At 41.3% G+C, this 18,508-nt stretch overlaps 2 protein-coding genes, 3 long non-coding RNA genes and 1 pseudogene across 11 annotated transcripts; 3 read left to right on the forward strand and 3 right to left on the reverse strand.

Annotated features, from left to right (window-relative positions):
* Positions 1-822: 822 nt before the first annotated feature.
* On the reverse strand, positions 823-2,981 carry LOC146698605 (ribonuclease P protein subunit p38-like). Of its 3 annotated transcripts, none has more exons than XM_085473803.1 (2): positions 2,837-2,981; positions 823-2,098 (listed from the first exon to the last, which is right to left on the reverse strand). In XM_085473803.1, exon 2 carries the CDS (start codon positions 2,083-2,085, stop codon positions 1,276-1,278), a length of 810 nt encoding a protein of 269 aa, XP_085329929.1. In that variant the 5' UTR covers positions 2,086-2,098; positions 2,837-2,981; the 3' UTR covers positions 823-1,275. The 3 variants fall into 3 exon arrangements, with proteins under 3 accessions (XP_085329929.1, XP_085329930.1, XP_085329931.1); XM_085473804.1 differs by having other exon boundaries at positions 2,745-2,981; XM_085473805.1 differs by lacking the exon at positions 2,837-2,981 and adding an exon at positions 2,176-2,256.
* A 369-nt stretch (positions 2,982-3,350) lies between these two features.
* Positions 3,351-4,059, forward strand: LOC146698606 (uncharacterized). Its single transcript, XR_014923040.1, has 2 exons — positions 3,351-3,693; positions 3,853-4,059. It is a non-coding gene; the product is annotated as an uncharacterized LOC146698606 (long non-coding RNA).
* A 208-nt stretch (positions 4,060-4,267) lies between these two features.
* On the forward strand, positions 4,268-8,213 carry LOC146698607 (uncharacterized). The gene is made up of 2 exons (XR_014923042.1): positions 4,268-6,413; positions 6,573-8,213. It is a non-coding gene; the product is annotated as an uncharacterized LOC146698607 (long non-coding RNA).
* A 1,193-nt stretch (positions 8,214-9,406) lies between these two features.
* On the reverse strand, positions 9,407-11,789 carry LOC146698608 (ribonuclease P protein subunit p38-like; annotated as a pseudogene). The gene is made up of 3 exons (XR_014923041.1): positions 11,566-11,789; positions 11,302-11,320; positions 9,407-10,899 (listed from the first exon to the last, which is right to left on the reverse strand). The product of XR_014923041.1 is annotated as a ribonuclease P protein subunit p38-like (transcript).
* A 571-nt stretch (positions 11,790-12,360) lies between these two features.
* LOC146698609 (uncharacterized) lies at positions 12,361-13,851 on the forward strand. The gene is made up of 2 exons (XR_014923045.1): positions 12,361-12,498; positions 12,658-13,851. It is a non-coding gene; the product is annotated as an uncharacterized LOC146698609 (long non-coding RNA).
* A 2,129-nt stretch (positions 13,852-15,980) lies between these two features.
* On the reverse strand, positions 15,981-17,708 carry LOC146698610 (ribonuclease P protein subunit p38-like). 4 transcript variants are annotated; one of them, XM_085473806.1, is made up of 3 exons: positions 17,477-17,708; positions 17,214-17,232; positions 15,981-16,808 (listed from the first exon to the last, which is right to left on the reverse strand). In XM_085473806.1, exon 3 carries the CDS (start codon positions 16,793-16,795, stop codon positions 15,986-15,988), a length of 810 nt encoding a protein of 269 aa, XP_085329932.1. In that variant the 5' UTR covers positions 16,796-16,808; positions 17,214-17,232; positions 17,477-17,708; the 3' UTR covers positions 15,981-15,985. The 4 variants fall into 4 exon arrangements, with proteins under 4 accessions (XP_085329932.1, XP_085329934.1, XP_085329933.1 ...); XM_085473808.1 differs by lacking the exon at positions 17,214-17,232 and having other exon boundaries at positions 17,462-17,708; XM_085473807.1 differs by lacking the exon at positions 17,214-17,232 and having other exon boundaries at positions 17,554-17,707.
* Between the last annotated feature and the right edge of the window lie 800 nt (positions 17,709-18,508).

Genomic DNA, 18,508 nt, shown 5'->3' on the forward strand with positions numbered 1-18,508 from the left:
AAAAAAAAACAAATATTAAATTTCCCTACTGCTTCGTTTATTTACTTAAAAGAACAGCTTTAAATTTTGTGTGATAGTGTCATGGCCCTTGGTCAAGTGATCCAGGGTTTATCTTTTGGACTGTGTGAATCTGGTTTAATTTGTGTCCTTTGATTTAATAGTATTCATGGTTCTGTTTCTCGTCTCCCATGTGTCCATGTTGCTTTTGTATGTCGTGTCTCTTTAGCCGCCGCAGCAGTGGGCGGGCACATCCACATCATCCACGTCGCCGCCAACATACGTTGTATGTTTAGACCATTTATATCATTTGACATCCACAGGACATAGAGGTTCGAAAGACACTGAGTCATGCAATACCTTTAATGAGAATACTGTCAGTGAACACTGATGAGCTTCTGCTTCTTTAATGAGCCATAATTCTCATTAAAGAAGCAGGTTGGCTCATAAAGTGCTCTGTAGTTATCTAATGCAACTGCCATTTGTTTCAGGACATAACCACAATCTGTAATCAACACAGGGTTTATTGAACTGTCGGCTGTGCAGACAACATGGCACGCATGAAAAATGGGTAAGGACATTTTGTGAACACTCATAGTTGATGTCTTAATTATGGGAATAGCTACTATGTAATTGATGCTTCCTATTCTATCAGATAAGGTGCACCTTGTGTGGAAGTTAAGTTGGCTCATTTTTGCCTATGAGGGCTAAAACTTCTGCTTACATTTCAACATGAATGTACTACTACTTTCTACTTAGTACCCGAGTAATCCAGCAGAACAGCTCCAAGATGGTGGTGGTGTAATTTTAATTGAGTCTATGATATAGAGGAAATATATTTCATTTGAGGGTCAAATATTACAAGCTCCATTTAAAACAAACAGCACTATCAAAATACCAGGAAAAACTTAATTGCCTTTATAAAAAACAATGTGTGCAGACCAGCTTTAATTGTGGACAAATTGAAATTCAAACTTCAGTCAGACCATATTCAATTGTATAAATATGCATGAAACCAAATGCAATGCTACTAATCTGCTGAAACAATGAATGCAAACCTGAAGGTCTGAGGGTTCCCCAGATAAAAAATACTTGGCAGAAAAGTCTAAACCTTGTTCCCATAAACCTTTTTTTCTCTTTACGCTTCCAGAAATTCTTTATATAAACTATTCACATAAGTAATGTCCAGACTGAGGCTGCAAGCACTGTTCAAAAACCAAAAAATAAACAACACTGGAAACTCCTGAGCTAAACAGTCTTTAAAGTTTCTCTTTCACTTTACAGCTTTTTCTTCGGCATCCCTCTCTTTTTCTTTGCAGGGTTAGCAACGATTCTCTTCACCTGGAGCGGCTGCAGAGTGCAGGAGGGAGACTCTGACACCTCCTCAGATTCACTTTCCAGTTTCCTTTTTTGTCCCCTTCTTTCACCACCTTCCTCCTCCTCCATGGCAACAGGTTCTTCAGGCTTAGCACCTTGCAGCCATGCCATGTCCAATGTAGGCACTCTGGGCTTAATGGCATCGACAGTGTCGGTAAACACCCCATCATCACTAGAGGAGCACCGTCTGAACCCGAGGGCGAGCACGCTTTTCAGCCCCAGCGGCTCCGACACACTCTGGCTCAGGCGAGGCACCTGGCAGGCCGGCACTCCTCTGGTGGTGCTCAGAGCGATCAGGTGATTAGTCGTGTGTTTCGGTTTGACAGACTTGCACACGAGCAGCAGTCTGAGTTCGTTTCTCTCCAGAGCCTTGGTCACCTCGTTGATGCCGATGGCCAGCTGCCGTCTGGCTGCCACATCTGTCCAGCCGTTTTTGGAGGAATCGCTCACCTGGGGAACAGGTTGTGGTGCGACATCAGGTTTTTTGCCTTTCTTTTTCCTCCATGGGCGAAACACTTTCACTTCTTTTTTCTCCAGACCCATTGAGATCAACTTATCCTTCAGAGTTTTCAGGATGAAGTGCATGTCCTCTTGGGGGAGCGGGCTCCATTTTGAGGCAAAGGGTGAGGTGAAGGAGGTCTTGGCTGGAGTCTGCTTTTTGATTTCCTTTTTAGTCGGCTTTCCGGGAGCTGCCATGACTGTTTGGAGCATAAAACAACCGACACTGTAACAAAAGAGAGAAAAACTGCTTTAGAGTCTGGCAACCAATCACTGGATACTTTATTAAGTACACCCGTTCACCTGACTGGTAATGAAGGCAATCAGATGAGTTCCCTGTACTTAACCTCCACAATCACCAGATCTCAGAGAGAGCACCTTTATGATCTGGTGGAACAGGAGAGTCACATGTATGTGCAGCCACAAATGTAATGCTGTCATGTCAACATGGGTCACATGTTGATCCCCCAAGAATCTTTCATGAAGAAATAAAGCAGTTCTTAAGGCAAATGGGGGTCCAACCCAGCACAAGGAAGATGTATGAACTGGCCAGTAAATGTAAATAATTATTGATGTTAAATTAAAGCACAGAAATGCCAAAGATGAGTTAAACAGCTTACTCACATATAAAAAACGCATATCGAAATCTTTTTTATTTTCTTGTTTGTTTAAAAGGTAAAAAAAGTAAAAGCAGTAAAGAGTAAACACGACTAAGAGGAATAAAGTACATTTTAAGATGAGTGAATAAAATAGAAAAAACAAGAGCACATTTGTTAATTTTTTTTATCCATAAGTCAGACTAAACAAACAAACAACGCCATTATACACTAATACGGTTAGTAACGTTTTTATTTCGCATTTCTTTAACCCACATGGAAATGTCGTTAAATTTCGGATCTTCTTCGGCTCTAATAAAAAACTTTTCGCTTCTGCGAGTGTTAAAAACAAACACAGCCGCCGTTACCTGTAGTTAAAGCAGGTAACGCATTTCTCCTCGTCTTCTTTACAGCTTCAGCACAGCTGCATGAGAGACACACAGGGCGCTGCCATTTTGTTTCAATTTAAATAACTTTATTTAAAAAGCCCCACAGCGCCGAACAGTGGCGAAAGGGCGACACGACAGTCAAATCATCAAAGAGTCAGCGAAGGCAGTGAAGGTGGAGTTTAAGAGGCGGCGAACACTGTTATCTGACACTGTAGTGTCTGATGTAGGGAAAAGTGCATGAAGTCTCCTTCATGAATCCGCTGGAGTAAAAGTGCACGAGCACAGGAAATAGAAAGTAGGCTTTTCTAAACCAATTAATCAATTGGTTTAAATGCACTCAAAAGTGATTTTTTACACCAAGCAATAATATGAATAAAATGAAACATATAAAATAAAAAGGTTTATTTATTCAAATACTTCATTAAAAGGTTAAAAAGGTATTTAAAAAGCTGCAAATATTTTTAAAAAAAACAACAAAAAGTGTATTTAGCTGCAAATCAAAAATAATAAAAAAAACAAATATTAAATTTCCCTACTGCTTCGTTTATTTACTTAAAAGAACAGCTTTAAATTTTGTGTGATAGTGTCATGGCCCTTGGTCAAGTGATCCAGGGTTTATCTTTTGGACTGTGTGAATCTGGTTTAATTTGTGTCCTTTGATTTAATAGTATTCATGGTTCTGTTTCTCGTCTCCCATGTGTCCATGTTGCTTTTGTATGTCGTGTCTCTTTAGCCGCCGCAGCAGTGGGCGGGCACATCCACATCATCCACGTCGCCGCCAACATACGTTGTATGTTTAGACCATTTATATCATTTGACATCCACAGGACATAGAGGTTCGAAAGACACTGAGTCATGCAATACCTTTAATGAGAATACTGTCAGTGAACACTGATGAGCTTCTGCTTCTTTAATGAGCCATAATTCTCATTAAAGAAGCAGGTTGGCTCATAAAGTGCTCTGTAGTTATCTAATGCAACTGCCATTTGTTTCAGGACATAACCACAATCTGTAATCAACACAGGGTTTATTGAACTGTCGGCTGTGCAGACAACATGGCACGCATGAAAAATGGGTAAGGACATTTTGTGAACACTCATAGTTGATGTCTTAATTATGGGAATAGCTACTATGTAATTGATGCTTCCTATTCTATCAGATAAGGTGCACCTTGTGTGGAAGTTAAGTTGGCTCATTTTTGCCTATGAGGTCTAAAACTTCTGCTTACATTTCAACATGAATGTACTACTACTTTCTACTTAGTACCCGAGTAATCCAGCAGAACAGCTCCAAGATGGTGGTGGTGTAAAGGCAGCCCTCTCTATGATATAGAGGAAATATATTTCATTTGAGGGTCAAATATTACAAGCTCCATTTAAAACAAACAGCACTATCAAACTACCAGGAAAAACTTAATTGCCTTTATAAAAAACAATGTGTGCAGACCAGCTTTAATTGTGGACAAATTGAAATTCAAACTTCAGTCAGGTATAAATATACCCAAACGGTATATTTATTTTTTTTCTTTCCACCAAAGTAAATATGATTCAATAGATTTTTGTAATTCCACGAAAAATCACCTTGCCCGGTGGGCCAATGGCCAGTCCAGCTATGGTCATTACGAGGGAAATTTCTTTTGCAGTTTGTCTGAAAAGATGGACTTGCGCTTCGGGATCCTTTAAACATCATCAGGCGCGTTGCTACGCGCTGTCTGTTCCTGTCTGTGAGCTCACAAAGCAGCAGTACGGGGATGAATGACGTCACACACATGGATCCGCTGTCGGAATATAGTAAAACCGAGGACGGTTGGTTAGTTGGCTTAGTCCTCCTTTGATCGAATCAAAGGATCAAAGGATCGAAGAGAGCTGACGTCATGGCTGACGTCACGGTCGCTGCCAGAAAAATCTATAAATAGACCTCAGTTTCTTTAACTCGGCATTTCAAGAAACACCTTGTTGTTTTCACAAGCCAGGAATCCTTGGGAAAGAGAACAGTTTAACACTTAAATTATTCAGTTAGCGGTTTTGTTTTGTTTTTTGCGAAACTTTTATAGAAATGTCACAGGAACCGTCCAGCAATTCAGTGTCTCACAGAGAAACGAGAGAGGAAGGACCGTCCAACTCAGGGGAGAGAGGAATAGTCCAGGGCATGGAGCCCAAAAAGAAAATTCGCATAAGCGAGATAGAGGGGGTGCCCGTAAAGATAACACTGCAGATTGGAGCACTTGAGCAAAATGTGCATGAACTTGAGGAAACGCAAGAGTTTCTCCTTGAACAGAACAACACCATTGTTGTTCAGCTGTCCAAGGCTGAAAGCGAGAGAAATGAACTAAAGAAACGGAATGCAGATCTCGAGAAAGCTTTGAAAACTATTCAGTGTCAAGTGGAAGAATTACAGTTTTCAAAAACCAAAAATGCTGCTGAACCTGAGGGACTTGAGACTCCTGTTGCTCAACCACCTCAGGATGAGGTTCAGGGTACTGGTATGTGGCATCGTGGTGCCAAATGCCTACTTAAAGTAGGTTTAGGTCTTGCCACAGCGGCCCTTATTGTTCCTGCAGCTTTCTGGGTCTTCTCAAAGATGTCCACCTGACGTGAATGACCCAGCTGCTCCCTGTGGCATTGTGTTTATAACTGATGCGCACCTGCGGACCACTTATGTGCACCCCTGTTTATAATCTTGTGAAAGACGCACGACAGACCTGACCATATACTCGTGTTTTTCATCATCTACTTTTATTACTACAGGTTTACCACTACAGATGGCTGCAGCTTTGCAGCTCACAGCCACACACAGTAACAACAACAACACAGCAGGACCTAGTTCAGCCTTTAAACCAGCAAGGCATGATTGCAGATTGGCGCTCAGGTGCGTCCACCTCCCCTGCTTTCCAACCACGGTCCACCAACTACACCAACCTCCGATAACTATGCAGTGCTCTCCTTTAAGTTTTATTTTGCCCCTCACCCCCCAACCAGTCGCGGCAGATGACTGCCCCTTCTTGAACCTGGTTCTGCCTCAGGTTTCTTCCTGTGAAAGGGAGTTTTTCCTGGCCACCGTTGCCCAGTGCTTGTTCATAGGGGATCATTTGATTGTTGGGGTTTATTCTTTAAAATGTCATTTTATTTAAATTATTTCAGGTGAGGGGTTCACTTGATAGGGAGCACAAAAAGCTGCAAATAAAAAAAATTTAAAAAAAAGGTGTATTTAGCTGCAAATCAAAAATAAAAAAAAAACAAATATTAAATTTCCCTACTGCTTCGTTTATTTACTTAAAAGAACAGCTTTAAATTTTGTGTGATAGTGTCATGGCCCTTGGTCAAGTGATCCAGGGTTTATCTTTTGGACTGTGTGAATCTGGTTTAATTTGTGTCCTTTGATTTAATAGTATTCATGGTTCTGTTTCTCGTCTCCCATGTGTCCATGTTGCTTTTGTATGTCGTGTCTCTTTAGCCGCCGCAGCAGTGGGCGGGCACATCCACATCATCCACGTCGCCGCCAACATACGTTGTATGTTTAGACCATTTATATCATTTGACATCCACAGGACATAGAGGTTCGAAAGACACTGAGTCATGCAATACCTTTAATGAGAATACTGTCAGTGAACACTGATGAGCTTCTGCTTCTTTAATGAGCCATAATTCTCATTAAAGAAGCAGGTTGGCTCATAAAGTGCTCTGTAGTTATCTAATGCAACTGCCATTTGTTTCAGGACATAACCACAATCTGTAATCAACACAGGGTTTATTGAACTGTCGGCTGTGCAGACAACATGGCACGCATGAAAAATGGGTAAGGACATTTTGTGAACACTCATAGTTGATGTCTTAATTATGGGAATAGCTACTATGTAATTGATGCTTCCTATTCTATCAGATAAGGTGCACCTTGTGTGGAAGTTAAGTTGGCTCATTTTTGCCTATGAGGTCTAAAACTTCTGCTTACATTTCAACATGAATGTACTACTACTTTCTACTTAGTACCCGAGTAATCCAGCAGAACAGCTCCAAGATGGTGGTGGTGTAAAGGCAGCCCTCTCTATGATATAGAGGAAATATATTTCATTTGAGGGTCAAATATTACAAGCTCCATTTAAAACAAACAGCACTATCAAAATACCAGGAAAAACGTAATTGCCTTTATAAAAAACAATGTGTGCAGACCAGCTTTAATTGTGGACAAATTGAAATTCAAACTTCAGTCAGGTATAAATATACCCAAACGGTATATTTATTTTTTTTCTTTCCACCAAAGTAAATATGATTCAATAGATTTTTGTAATTCCACGAAAAATCACCTTGCCCGGTGGGCCGATGGCCAGTCCAGCTATGGTCATTACGAGGGAAATTTCTTTTGCAGTTTGTCTGAAAAGATGGACTTGCGCTTCGGGATCCTTTAAACATCATCAGGCGCGTTGCTACGCGCTGTCTGTCCTGTCTGTGAGCTCACAAAGCAGCAGTACGGGGATGAATGACGTCACACACATGGATCCTCTGTCGGAATATAGTAAAACCGAGGACGGTTGGTTAGTTGGCTTAGTCCTCCTTTGATCGAATCAAAGGATCAAAGGATCGAAGAGAGCTGACGTCATGGCTGACGTCACGGTCGCTGCCAGAAAAATCTATAAATAGACCCCAGTTTCTTTAACTCGGCATTTCAAGAAACACCTTGTTGTTTTCGCAAGCCAGGAATCCTTGGGAAAGAGAACAGTTTAACACTGAAATTATTCAGTTAGCGGTTTTGTTTTGTTTTTTGCGAAACTTTTATAGAAATGTCACAGGAACCGTCCAGCAATTCAGTGTCTCACAGAGAAACGAGAGAGGAAGGACCGTCCAACTCAGGGGAGAGAGGAATAGTCCAGGGCATGGAGCCCAAAAAGAAAATTCGCATAAGCGAGATAGAGGGGGTGCCCGTAAAGATAACACTGCAGATTGGAGCACTTGAGCAAAATGTGCATGAACTTGAGGAAACGCAAGAGTTTCTCCTTGAACAGAACAACACCATTGTTGTTCAGCTGTCCAAGGCTGAAAGCGAGAGAAATGAACTAAAGAAACGGAATGCAGATCTCGAGAAAGCTTTGAAAACTATTCAGTGTCAAGTGGAAGAATTACAGTTTTCAAAAACCAAAAATGCTGCTGAACCTGAGGGACTTGAGACTCCTGTTGCTCAACCACCTCAGGATGAGGTTCAGGGTACTGGTATGTGGCATCGTGGTGCCAAATGCCTACTTAAAGTAGGTTTAGGTCTTGCCACAGCGGCCCTTATTGTTCCTGCAGCTTTCTGGGTCTTCTCAAAGATGTCCACCTGACGTGAATGACCCAGCTGCTCCCTGTGGCATTGTGTTTATAACTGATGCGCACCTGCGGACCACTTATGTGCACCCCTGTTTATAATCTTGTGAAAGACGCACGACAGACCTGACCATATACTCGTGTTTTTCATCATCTACTTTTATTACTACAGGTTTACCACTACAGATGGCTGCAGCTTTGCAGCTCACAGCCACACACAGTAACAACAACAACACAGCAGGACCTAGTTCAGCCTTTAAACCAGCAAGGCATGATTGCAGATTGGCGCTCAGGTGCGTCCACCTCCCCTGCTTTCCAACCACGGTCCACCAACTACACCAACCTCCGATAACTATGCAGTGCTCTCCTTTAAGTTTTATTTTGCCCCTCACCCCCCAACCAGTCGCGGCAGATGACTGCCCCTTCTTGAACCTGGTTCTGCCTCAGGTTTCTTCCTGTGAAAGGGAGTTTTTCCTGGCCACCGTTGCCCAGTGCTTGTTCATAGGGGATCATTTGATTGTTGGGGTTTATTCTTTAAAATGTCATTTTATTTAAATTATTTCAGGTGAGGGGTTCACTTGATAGGGAGCACAAAAAGCTGCAAATAAAAAAAAAAAAAAAAAGGTGTATTTAGCTGCAAATCAAAAATTAAAAAAAACAAATATTAAATTTCCCTACTGCTTCGTTTATTTACTTAAAAGAACAGCTTTAAATTTTGTGTGATAGTGTCATGGCCCTTGGTCAAGTGATCCAGGGTTTATCTTTTGGACTGTGTGAATCTGGTTTAATTTGTGTCCTTTGATTTAATAGTATTCATGGTTCTGTTTCTCATCTCCCATGTGTCCATGTTGCTTTTGTATGTCGTGTCTCTTTAGCCGCCGCAGCAGTGGGCGGGCACATCCACATCATCCACGTCGCCGCCAACATACGTTGTATGTTTAGACCATTTATATCATTTGACATCCACAGGACATAGAGGTTCGAAAGACACTGAGTCATGCAATACCTTTAATGAGAATACTGTCAGTGAACACTGATGAGCTTCTGCTTCTTTAATGAGCCATAATTCTCATTAAAGAAGCAGGTTGGCTCATAAAGTGCTCTGTAGTTATCTAATGCAACTGCCATTTGTTTCAGGACATAACCACAATCTGTAATCAACACAGGGTTTATTGAACTGTCGGCTGTGCAGACAACATGGCACGCATGAAAAATGGGTAAGGACATTTTGTGAACACTCATAGTTGTTGTCTTAATTATGGGAATAGCTACTATGTAATTGATGCTTCCTATTCTATCAGATAAGGTGCACCTTGTGTGGAAGTTAAGTTGGCTCATTTTTGCCTATGAGGTCTAAAACTTCTGCTTACATTTCAACATGAATGTACTACTACTTTCTACTTAGTACCCGAGTAATCCAGCAGAACAGCTCCAAGATGGTGGTGGTGTAAAGGCAGCCCTCTCTATGATATAGAGGAAATATATTTCATTTGAGGGTCAAATATTACAAGCTCCATTTAAAACAAACAGCACTATCAAAATACCAGGAAAAACTTAATTGCCTTTATAAAAAACAATGTGTGCAGACCAGCTTTAATTGTGGACAAATTGAAATTCAAACTTCAGTCAGACCATATTCAATTGTATAAATATGCATGAAACCAAATGCAATGCTACTAATCTGCTGAAACAATGAATGCAAACCTGAAGGTCTGAGGGTTCCCCAGATAAAAAATACTTGGCAGAAAAGTCTAAACCTTGTTCCCATAAACCTTTTTTTCTCTTTACGCTTCCAGAAATTCTTTATATAAACTATTCACATAAGTAATGTCCAGACTGAGGCTGCAAGCACTGTTCAAAAACCAAAAAATAAACAACACTGGAAACTCCTGAGCTAAACAGTCTTTAAAGTTTCTCTTTCACTTTACAGCTTTTTCTTCGGCTTCCCTCTCTTTTTCTTTGCAGGGTTAGCAACGATTCTCTTCACCTGGAGCGGCTGCAGAGTGCAGGAGGGAGACTCTGACACCTCCTCAGATTCACTTTCCAGTTTCCTTTTTTGTCCCCTTCTTTCACCACCTTCCTCCTCCTCCATGGCAACAGGTTCTTCAGGCTTAGCACCTTGCAGCCATGCCATGTCCAATGTAGGCACTCTGGGCTTAATGGCATCGACAGTGTCGGTAAACACCCCATCATCACTGGAGGAGCACCGTCTGAACCCGAGGGCGAGCACGCTTTTCAGCCCCAGCGGCTCCGACACACTCTGGCTCAGGCGAGGCACCTGGCAGGCCGGCACTCCTCTGGTGGTGCTCAGAGCGATCAGGTGATTAGTCGTGTGTTTCGGTTTGACAGACTTGCACACGAGCAGCAGTCTGAGTTCGTTTCTCTCCAGAGCCTTGGTCACCTCGTTGATGCCGATGGCCAGCTGCCGTCTGGCTGCCACATCTGTCCAGCCGTTTTTGGAGGAATCGCTCACCTGGGGAACAGGTTGTGGTGCGACATCAGGTTTTTTTGCCTTTCTTTTTCCTCCATGGGCGAAACACTTTCACTTCTTTTTTCTCCAGACCCATTGAGATCAACTTATCCTTCAGAGTTTTCAGGATGAAGTGCATGTCCTCTTGGGGGAGCGGGCTCCATTTTGAGGCAAAGGGTGAGGTGAAGGAGGTCTTGGCTGGAGTCTGCTTTTTGATTTCCTTTTTAGTCGGCTTTCCGGGAGCTGCCATGACTGTTTGGAGCATAAAACAACCGACACTGTAACAAAAGAGAGAAAAACTGCTTTAGAGTCTGGCAACCAATCACTGGATACTTTATTAAGTACACCCGTTCACCTGACTGGTAATGAAGGCAATCAGATGAGTTCCCTGTACTTAACCTCCACAATCACCAGATCTCAATCAGAGAGAGCACCTTTATGATCTGGTGGAACAGGAGAGTCACATGTATGTGCAGCCACAAATGTAATGCTGTCATGTCAACATGGGTCACATGTTGATCCCCCAAGAATCTTTCATGAAGAAATAAAGCAGTTCTTAAGGCAAATGGGGGTCCAACCCAGCACAAGGAAGATGTATGAACTGGCCAGTAAATGTAAATAATTATTGATGTTAAATTAAAGCACAGAAATGCCAAAGATGAGTTAACCAGCTTACTCACATATAAAAAACGCATACCGAAATCTTTTTTATTTTCTTGTTTGTTTAAAAGGTAAAAAAGTAAAAGCAGTAAAGAGTAAACACGACTAAGAGGAATAAAGTAAATTTTAAGATGAGTGAATAAAATAGAAAAAACAAGAGCACATTTGTTAATTTTTTTTTTATCCATAAGTCAGACTAAACAAACAAACAACGCCATTATACACTAATACGGTTAGTAACGTTTTTATTTCGCATTTCTTTAACCCACATGGAAATGTCGTTAAATTTCGGATCTTCTTCGGCTCTAATAAAAAACTTTTCGCTTCTGCGAGTGTTAAAAACAAACACAGCCGCCGTTACCTGTAGTTAAAGCAGGTAACGCATTTCTCCTCGTCTTCTTTACAGCTTCAGCACAGCTGCATGAGAGACACACAGGGCGCTGCCATTTTGTTTCAATTTAAATAACTTTATTTAAAAAGCCCCACAGCGCCGAACAGTGGCGAAAGGGCGACACGACAGTCAAATCATCAAAGAGTCAGCGAAGGCAGTGAAGGTGGAGTTTAAGAGGCGGCGAACACTGTTATCTGACACTGTAGTGTCTGATGTAGGGAAAAGTGCATGAAGTCTCCTTCATGAATCCGCTGGAGTAAAAGTGCACGAGCACAGGAAATAGAAAGTAGGCTTTTCTAAACCAATTAATCAATTGGTTTAAATGCACTCAAAAGTGATTTTTTACACCAAGCAATAATATGAATAAAATGAAACATATAAAATAAAAAGGTTTATTTATTCAAATACTTCATTAAAAGGTTAAAAAGGTATTTAAAAAGCTGCAAATATTTTTAAAAAAAAACAACAAAAAGTGTATTTAGCTGCAAATCAAAAATAAAAAAAAACAAATATTAAATTTCCCTACTGCTTCGTTTATTTACTTAAAAGAACAGCTTTAAATTTTGTGTGATAGTGTCATGGCCCTTGGTCAAGTGATCCAGGGTTTATCTTTTGGACTGTGTGAATCTGGTTTAATTTGTGTCCTTTGATTTAATAGTATTCATGGTTCTGTTTCTCATCTCCCATGTGTCCATGTTGCTTTTGTATGTCGTGTCTCTTTAGCCGCCGCAGCAGTGGGCGGGCACATCCACATCATCCACGTCTCCGCCAACATACGTTGTATGTTTAGACCATTTATATCATTTGACATCCACAGGACATAGAGGTTCGAAAGACACTGAGTCATGCAATACCTTTAATGAGAATACTGTCAGTGAACACTGATGAGCTTCTGCTTCTTTAATGAGCCATAATTCTCATTAAAGAAGCAGGTTGGCTCATAAAGTGCTCTGTAGTTATCTAATGCAACTGCCATTTGTTTCAGGACATAACCACAATCTGTAATCAACACAGGGTTTATTGAACTGTCGGCTGTGCAGACAACATGGCACGCATGAAAAATGGGTAAGGACATTTTGTGAACACTCATAGTTGATGTCTTAATTATGGGAATAGCTACTATGTAATTGATGCTTCCTATTCTATCAGATAAGGTGCACCTTGTGTGGAAGTTAAGTTGGCTCATTTTTGCCTATGAGGTCTAAAACTTCTGCTTACATTTCAACATGAATGTACTACTACTTTCTACTTAGTACCCGAGTAATCCAGCAGAACAGCTCCAAGATGGTGGTGGTGTAAAGGCAGCCCTCTCTATGATATAGAGGAAATATATTTCATTTGAGGGTCAAATATTACAAGCTCCATTTAAAACAAACAGCACTATCAAAATACCAGGAAAAACTTAATTGCCTTTATAAAAAACAATGTGTGCAGACCAGCTTTAATTGTGGACAAATTGAAATTCAAACTTCAGTCAGGTATAAATATACCCAAACGGTATATTTATTTTTTTTCTTTCCACCAAAGTAAATATGATTCAATAGATTTTTGTAATTCCACGAAAAATCACCTTGCCCGGTGGGCCGATGGCCAGTCCAGCTATGGTCATTACGAGGGAAATTTCTTTTGCAGTTTGTCTGAAAAGATGGACTTGCGCTTCGGGATCCTTTAAACATCATCAGGCGCGTTGCTACGCGCTGTCTGTCCTGTCTGTGAGCTCACAAAGCAGCAGTACGGGGATGAATGACGTCACACACATGGATCCTCTGTCGGAATATAGTAAAACCGAGGACGGTTGGTTAGTTGGCTTAGTCCTCCTTTGATCGAATCAAAGGATCAAAGGATCGAAGAGAGCTGACGTCATGGCTGACGTCACGGTCGCTGCCAGAAAAATCTATAAATAGACCCCAGTTTCTTTAACTCGGCATTTCAAGAAACACCTTGTTGTTTTCGCAAGCCAGGAATCCTTGGGAAAGAGAACAGTTTAACACTGAAATTATTCAGTTAGCGGTTTTGTTTTGTTTTTTGCGAAACTTTTATAGAAATGTCACAGGAACTGTCCAGCAATTCAGTGTCTCACAGAGAAACGAGAGAGGAAGGACCGTCCAACTCAGGGGAGAGAGGAATAGTCCAGGGCATGGAGCCCAAAAAGAAAATTCGCATAAGCGAGATAGAGGGGGTGCCCGTAAAGATAACACTGCAGATTGGAGCACTTGAGCAAAATGTGCATGAACTTGAGGAAACGCAAGAGTTTCTCCTTGAACAGAACAACACCATTGTTGTTCAGCTGTCCAAGGCTGAAAGCGAGAGAAATGAACTAAAGAAACGGAATGCAGATCTCGAGAAAGCTTTGAAAACTATTCAGTGTCAAGTGGAAGAATTACAGTTTTCAAAAACCAAAAATGCTGCTGAACCTGAGGGACTTGAGACTCCTGTTGCTCAACCACCTCAGGATGAGGTTCAGGGTACTGGTATGTGGCATCGTGGTGCCAAATGCCTACTTAAAGTAGGTTTAGGTCTTGCCACAGCGGCCCTTATTGTTCCTGCAGCTTTCTGGGTCTTCTCAAAGATGTCCACCTGACGTGAATGACCCAGCTGCTGGCATTGTGTTTATAACTGATGCGCACCTGCGGACCACTTATGTGCACCCCTGTTTATAATCTTGTGAAAGACGCACGACAGACCTGACCATATACTCGTGTTTTTCATCATCTACTTTTATTACTACAGGTTTACCACTACAGATGGCTGCAGCTTTGCAGCTCACAGCCACACACAGTAACAACAACAACACAGCAGGACCTAGTTCAGCCTTTAAACCAGCAAGGCATGATTGCAGATTGGCGCTCAGGTGCGTCCACCTCCCCTGCTTTCCAACCACGGTCCACCAACTACACCAACCTCCGATAACTATGCAGTGCTCTCCTTTAAGTTTTATTTTGCCCCTCACCCCCCAACCAGTCGCGGCAGATGACTGCCCCTTCTTGAACCTGGTTCTGCCTCAGGTTTCTTCCTGTGAAAGGGAGTTTTTCCTGGCCACCGTTGCCCAGTGCTTGTTCATAGGGGATCATTTGATTGTTGGGGTTTATTCTTTAAAATGTCATTTTATTTAAATTATTTCAGGTGAGGGGTTCACTTGATAGGGAGCACAAAAAGCTGCAAATAAAAACAAATTAAAAAAAAGGTGTATTTAGCTGCAAATCAAAAATAAAAAAAAACAAATATTAAATTTCCCTACTGCTTCGTTTATTTACTTAAAAGAACAGCTTTAAATTTTGTGTGATAGTGTCATGGCCCTTGGTCAAGTGATCCAGGGTTTATCTTTTGGACTGTGTGAATCTGGTTTAATTTGTGTCCTTTGATTTAATAGTATTCATGGTTCTGTTTCTCGTCTCCCATGTGTCCATGTTGCTTTTGTATGTCGTGTCTCTTTAGCCGCCGCAGCAGTGGGCGGGCACATCCACATCATCCACGTCGCCGCCAACATACGTTGTATGTTTAGACCATTTATATCATTTGACATCCACAGGACATAGAGGTTCGAAAGACACTGAGTCATGCAATACCTTTAATGAGAATACTGTCAGTGAACACTGATGAGCTTCTGCTTCTTTAATGAGCCATAATTCTCATTAAAGAAGCAGGTTGGCTCATAAAGTGCTCTGTAGTTATCTAATGCAACTGCCATTTGTTTCAGGACATAACCACAATCTGTAATCAACACAGGGTTTATTGAACTGTCGGCTGTGCAGACAACATGGCACGCATGAAAAATGGGTAAGGACATTTTGTGAACACTCATAGTTGATGTCTTAATTATGGGAATAGCTACTATGTAATTGATGCTTCCTATTCTATCAGATAAGGTGCACCTTGTGTGGAAGTTAAGTTGGCTCATTTTTGCCTATGAGGGCTAAAACTTCTGCTTACATTTCAACATGAATGTACTACTACTTTCTACTTAGTACCCGAGTAATCCAGCAGAACAGCTCCAAGATGGTGGTGGTGTAAAGGCAGCCCTCTCTATGATATAGAGGAAATATATTTCATTTGAGGGTCAAATATTACAAGCTCCATTTAAAACAAACAGCACTATCAAAATACCAGGAAAAACTTAATTGCCTTTATAAAAAACAATGTGTGCAGACCAGCTTTAATTGTGGACAAATTGAAATTCAAACTTCAGTCAGACCATATTCAATTGTATAAATATGCATGAAACCAAATGCAATGCTACTAATCTGCTGAAACAATGAATGCAAACCTGAAGGTCTGAGGGTTCCCCAGATAAAAAATAAAGTTTCTCTTTCACTTTACAGCTTTTTCTTCGGCTTCCCTTTCTTTTTCTTTGCAGGGTTAGCAACGATTCTCTTCACCTGGAGCGGCTGCAGAGTGCAGGAGGGAGACTCTGACACCTCCTCAGATTCACTTTCCAGTTTCCTTTTTTGTCCCCTTCTTTCACCACCTTCCTCCTCCTCCATGGCAACAGGTTCTTCAGGCTTAGCACCTTGCAGCCATGCCATGTCCAATGTAGGCACTCTGGGCTTAATGGCATCGACAGTGTCGGTAAACACCCCATCATCACTGGAGGAGCACCGTCTGAACCCGAGGGCAAGCACGCTTTTCAGCCCCAGCGGCTCCGACACACTCTGGCTCAGGCGAGGCACCTGGCAGGCCGGCACTCCTCTGGTGGTGCTCAGAGCGATCAGGTGATTAGTCGTGTGTTTCGGTTTGACAGACTTGCACACGAGCAGCAGTCTGAGTTCGTTTCTCTCCAGAGCCTTGGTCACCTCGTTGATGCCGATGGCCAGCTGCCGTCTGGCTGCCACATCTGTCCAGCCGTTTTTGGAGGAATCGCTCACCTGGGGAACAGGTTGTGGTGCGACATCAGGTTTTTTGCCTTTCTTTTTCCTCCATGGGCGAAACACTTTCACTTCTTTTTTCTCCAGACCCATTGAGATCAACTTATCCTTCAGAGTTTTCAGGATGAAGTGCATGTCCTCTTGGGGGAGCGGGCTCCATTTTGAGGCAAAGGGTGAGGTGAAGGAGGTCTTGGCTGGAGTCTGCTTTTTGATTTCCTTTTTAGTCGGCTTTCCGGGAGCTGCCATGACTGTTTGGAGCATAAAACAACCGACACTGTAACAAAAGAGAGAAAAACTGCTTTAGAGTCTGGCAACCAATCACTGGATACTTTATTAAGTACACCCGTTCACCTGACTGGTAATGAAGGCAATCAGATGAGTTCCCTGTACTTAACCTCCACAATCACCAGATCTCAATCAGAGAGAGCACCTTTATGATCTGGTGGAACAGGAGAGTCACATCGTGTATGTGCAGCCACAAATGTAATGCTGTCATGTCAACATGGGTCACATGTTGATCCCCCAAGAATCTTTCATGAAGAAATAAAGCAGTTCTTAAGGCAAATGGGGGTCCAACCCAGCACAAGGAAGATGTATGAACTGGCCAGTAAATGTAAATAATTATTGATGTTAAATTAAAGCACAGAAATGCCAAAGATGAGTTAACCAGCTTACTCACATATAAAAAACGCATACCGAAATCTTTTTTATTTTCTTGTTTGTTTAAAAGGTAAAAAAGTAAAAGCAGTAAAGAGTAAACACGACTAAGAGGAATAAAGTAAATTTTAAGATGAGTGAATAAAATAGAAAAAACAAGAGCACATTTGTTAATTTTTTTTTATCCATAAGTCAGACTAAACAAACAAACAACGCCATTATACACTAATACGGTTAGTAACGTTTTTATTTCGCATTTCTTTAACGCACATGGAAATGTCGTTAAATTTCGGATCTTCTTCGGCTCTAATAAAAAACTTTTCGCTTCTGCGAGTGTTAAAAACAAACACAGCCGCCGTTACCTGTAGTTAAAGCAGGTAACGCATTTCTCCTCGTCTTCTTTACAGCTTCAGCACAGCTGCATGAGAGACACACAGGGCGCTGCCATTTTGTTTCAATTTAAATAACTTTATTTAAAAAGCCCCACAGCGCCGAACAGTGGCGAAAGGGCGACACGACAGTCAAATCATCAAAGAGTCAGCGAAGGCAGTGAAGGTGGAGTTTAAGAGGCGGCGAACACTGTTATCTGACACTGTAGTGTCTGATGTAGGGAAAAGTGCATGAAGTCTCCTTCATGAATCCGCTGGAGTAAAAGTGCACGAGCACAGGAAATAGAAAGTAGGCTTTTCTAAACCAATTAATCAATTGGTTTAAATGCACTCAAAAGTGATTTTTTACACCAAGCAATAATATGAATAAAATGAAACATATAAAATAAAAAGGTTTATTTATTCAAATACTTCATTAAAAGGTTAAAAAGGTATTTAGGTCTTTGCGCATATTAAAAATGGTTCCTGTGGTCTATAATTATCAGATCCTTTGATCGAATCAAAGGATCGAAGAGAGCTGACGTCACGGCTGACGTCACGGTCGCTGCCAGAAAAATCCTTAAATAGACCCGTTTCTTTAACTCAGCATTTCAAGAAACACCTAGTTGTTTTCGTAAGCCAGGAATACTTGGGAAAGAGAACAGTTTAACATTGAAATTATTCAGTTATTGGCTCAATATATAAGACAAAATAAAGAAGTAGAAGGTATTAATATCCATGAAAAGGAGCATAAATTAGAATAGAATAGAATTCAACTTTATTGTCATTGCACATGCACAGGTACAGGGCAACGAAATGCAGTTTGCATCCATCCAGAAGTGCTTTAGTGATATAGATATTACAATATATATTAGCAATAATATAGATATGTGAGTATATTACAGAAATGGGTCTATTATGGTATGTTATAATGTACACGGTATGAAGT

The sequence above is a fragment of the Copadichromis virginalis genome, linkage group LG11, assembly GCF_057382275.1.
Source record: "Copadichromis virginalis isolate Kocher_CV1m ecotype Utaka linkage group LG11, C_Virginalis_male_GT1.1, whole genome shotgun sequence".
Classification (NCBI taxonomy): Eukaryota; Metazoa; Chordata; class Actinopteri; order Cichliformes; family Cichlidae; genus Copadichromis; species Copadichromis virginalis.

Bases quoted from the DNA above. Each gene is read 5' to 3' on its own strand.
- LOC146698605 (XM_085473803.1), bottom strand. From the start codon at position 2,085: ATGCTCCAAACAGTCATGGCAGCTCCCGGAAAGCCGACTAAAAAGGAA.
- LOC146698610 (XM_085473806.1), bottom strand. From the start codon at position 16,795: ATGCTCCAAACAGTCATGGCAGCTCCCGGAAAGCCGACTAAAAAGGAA.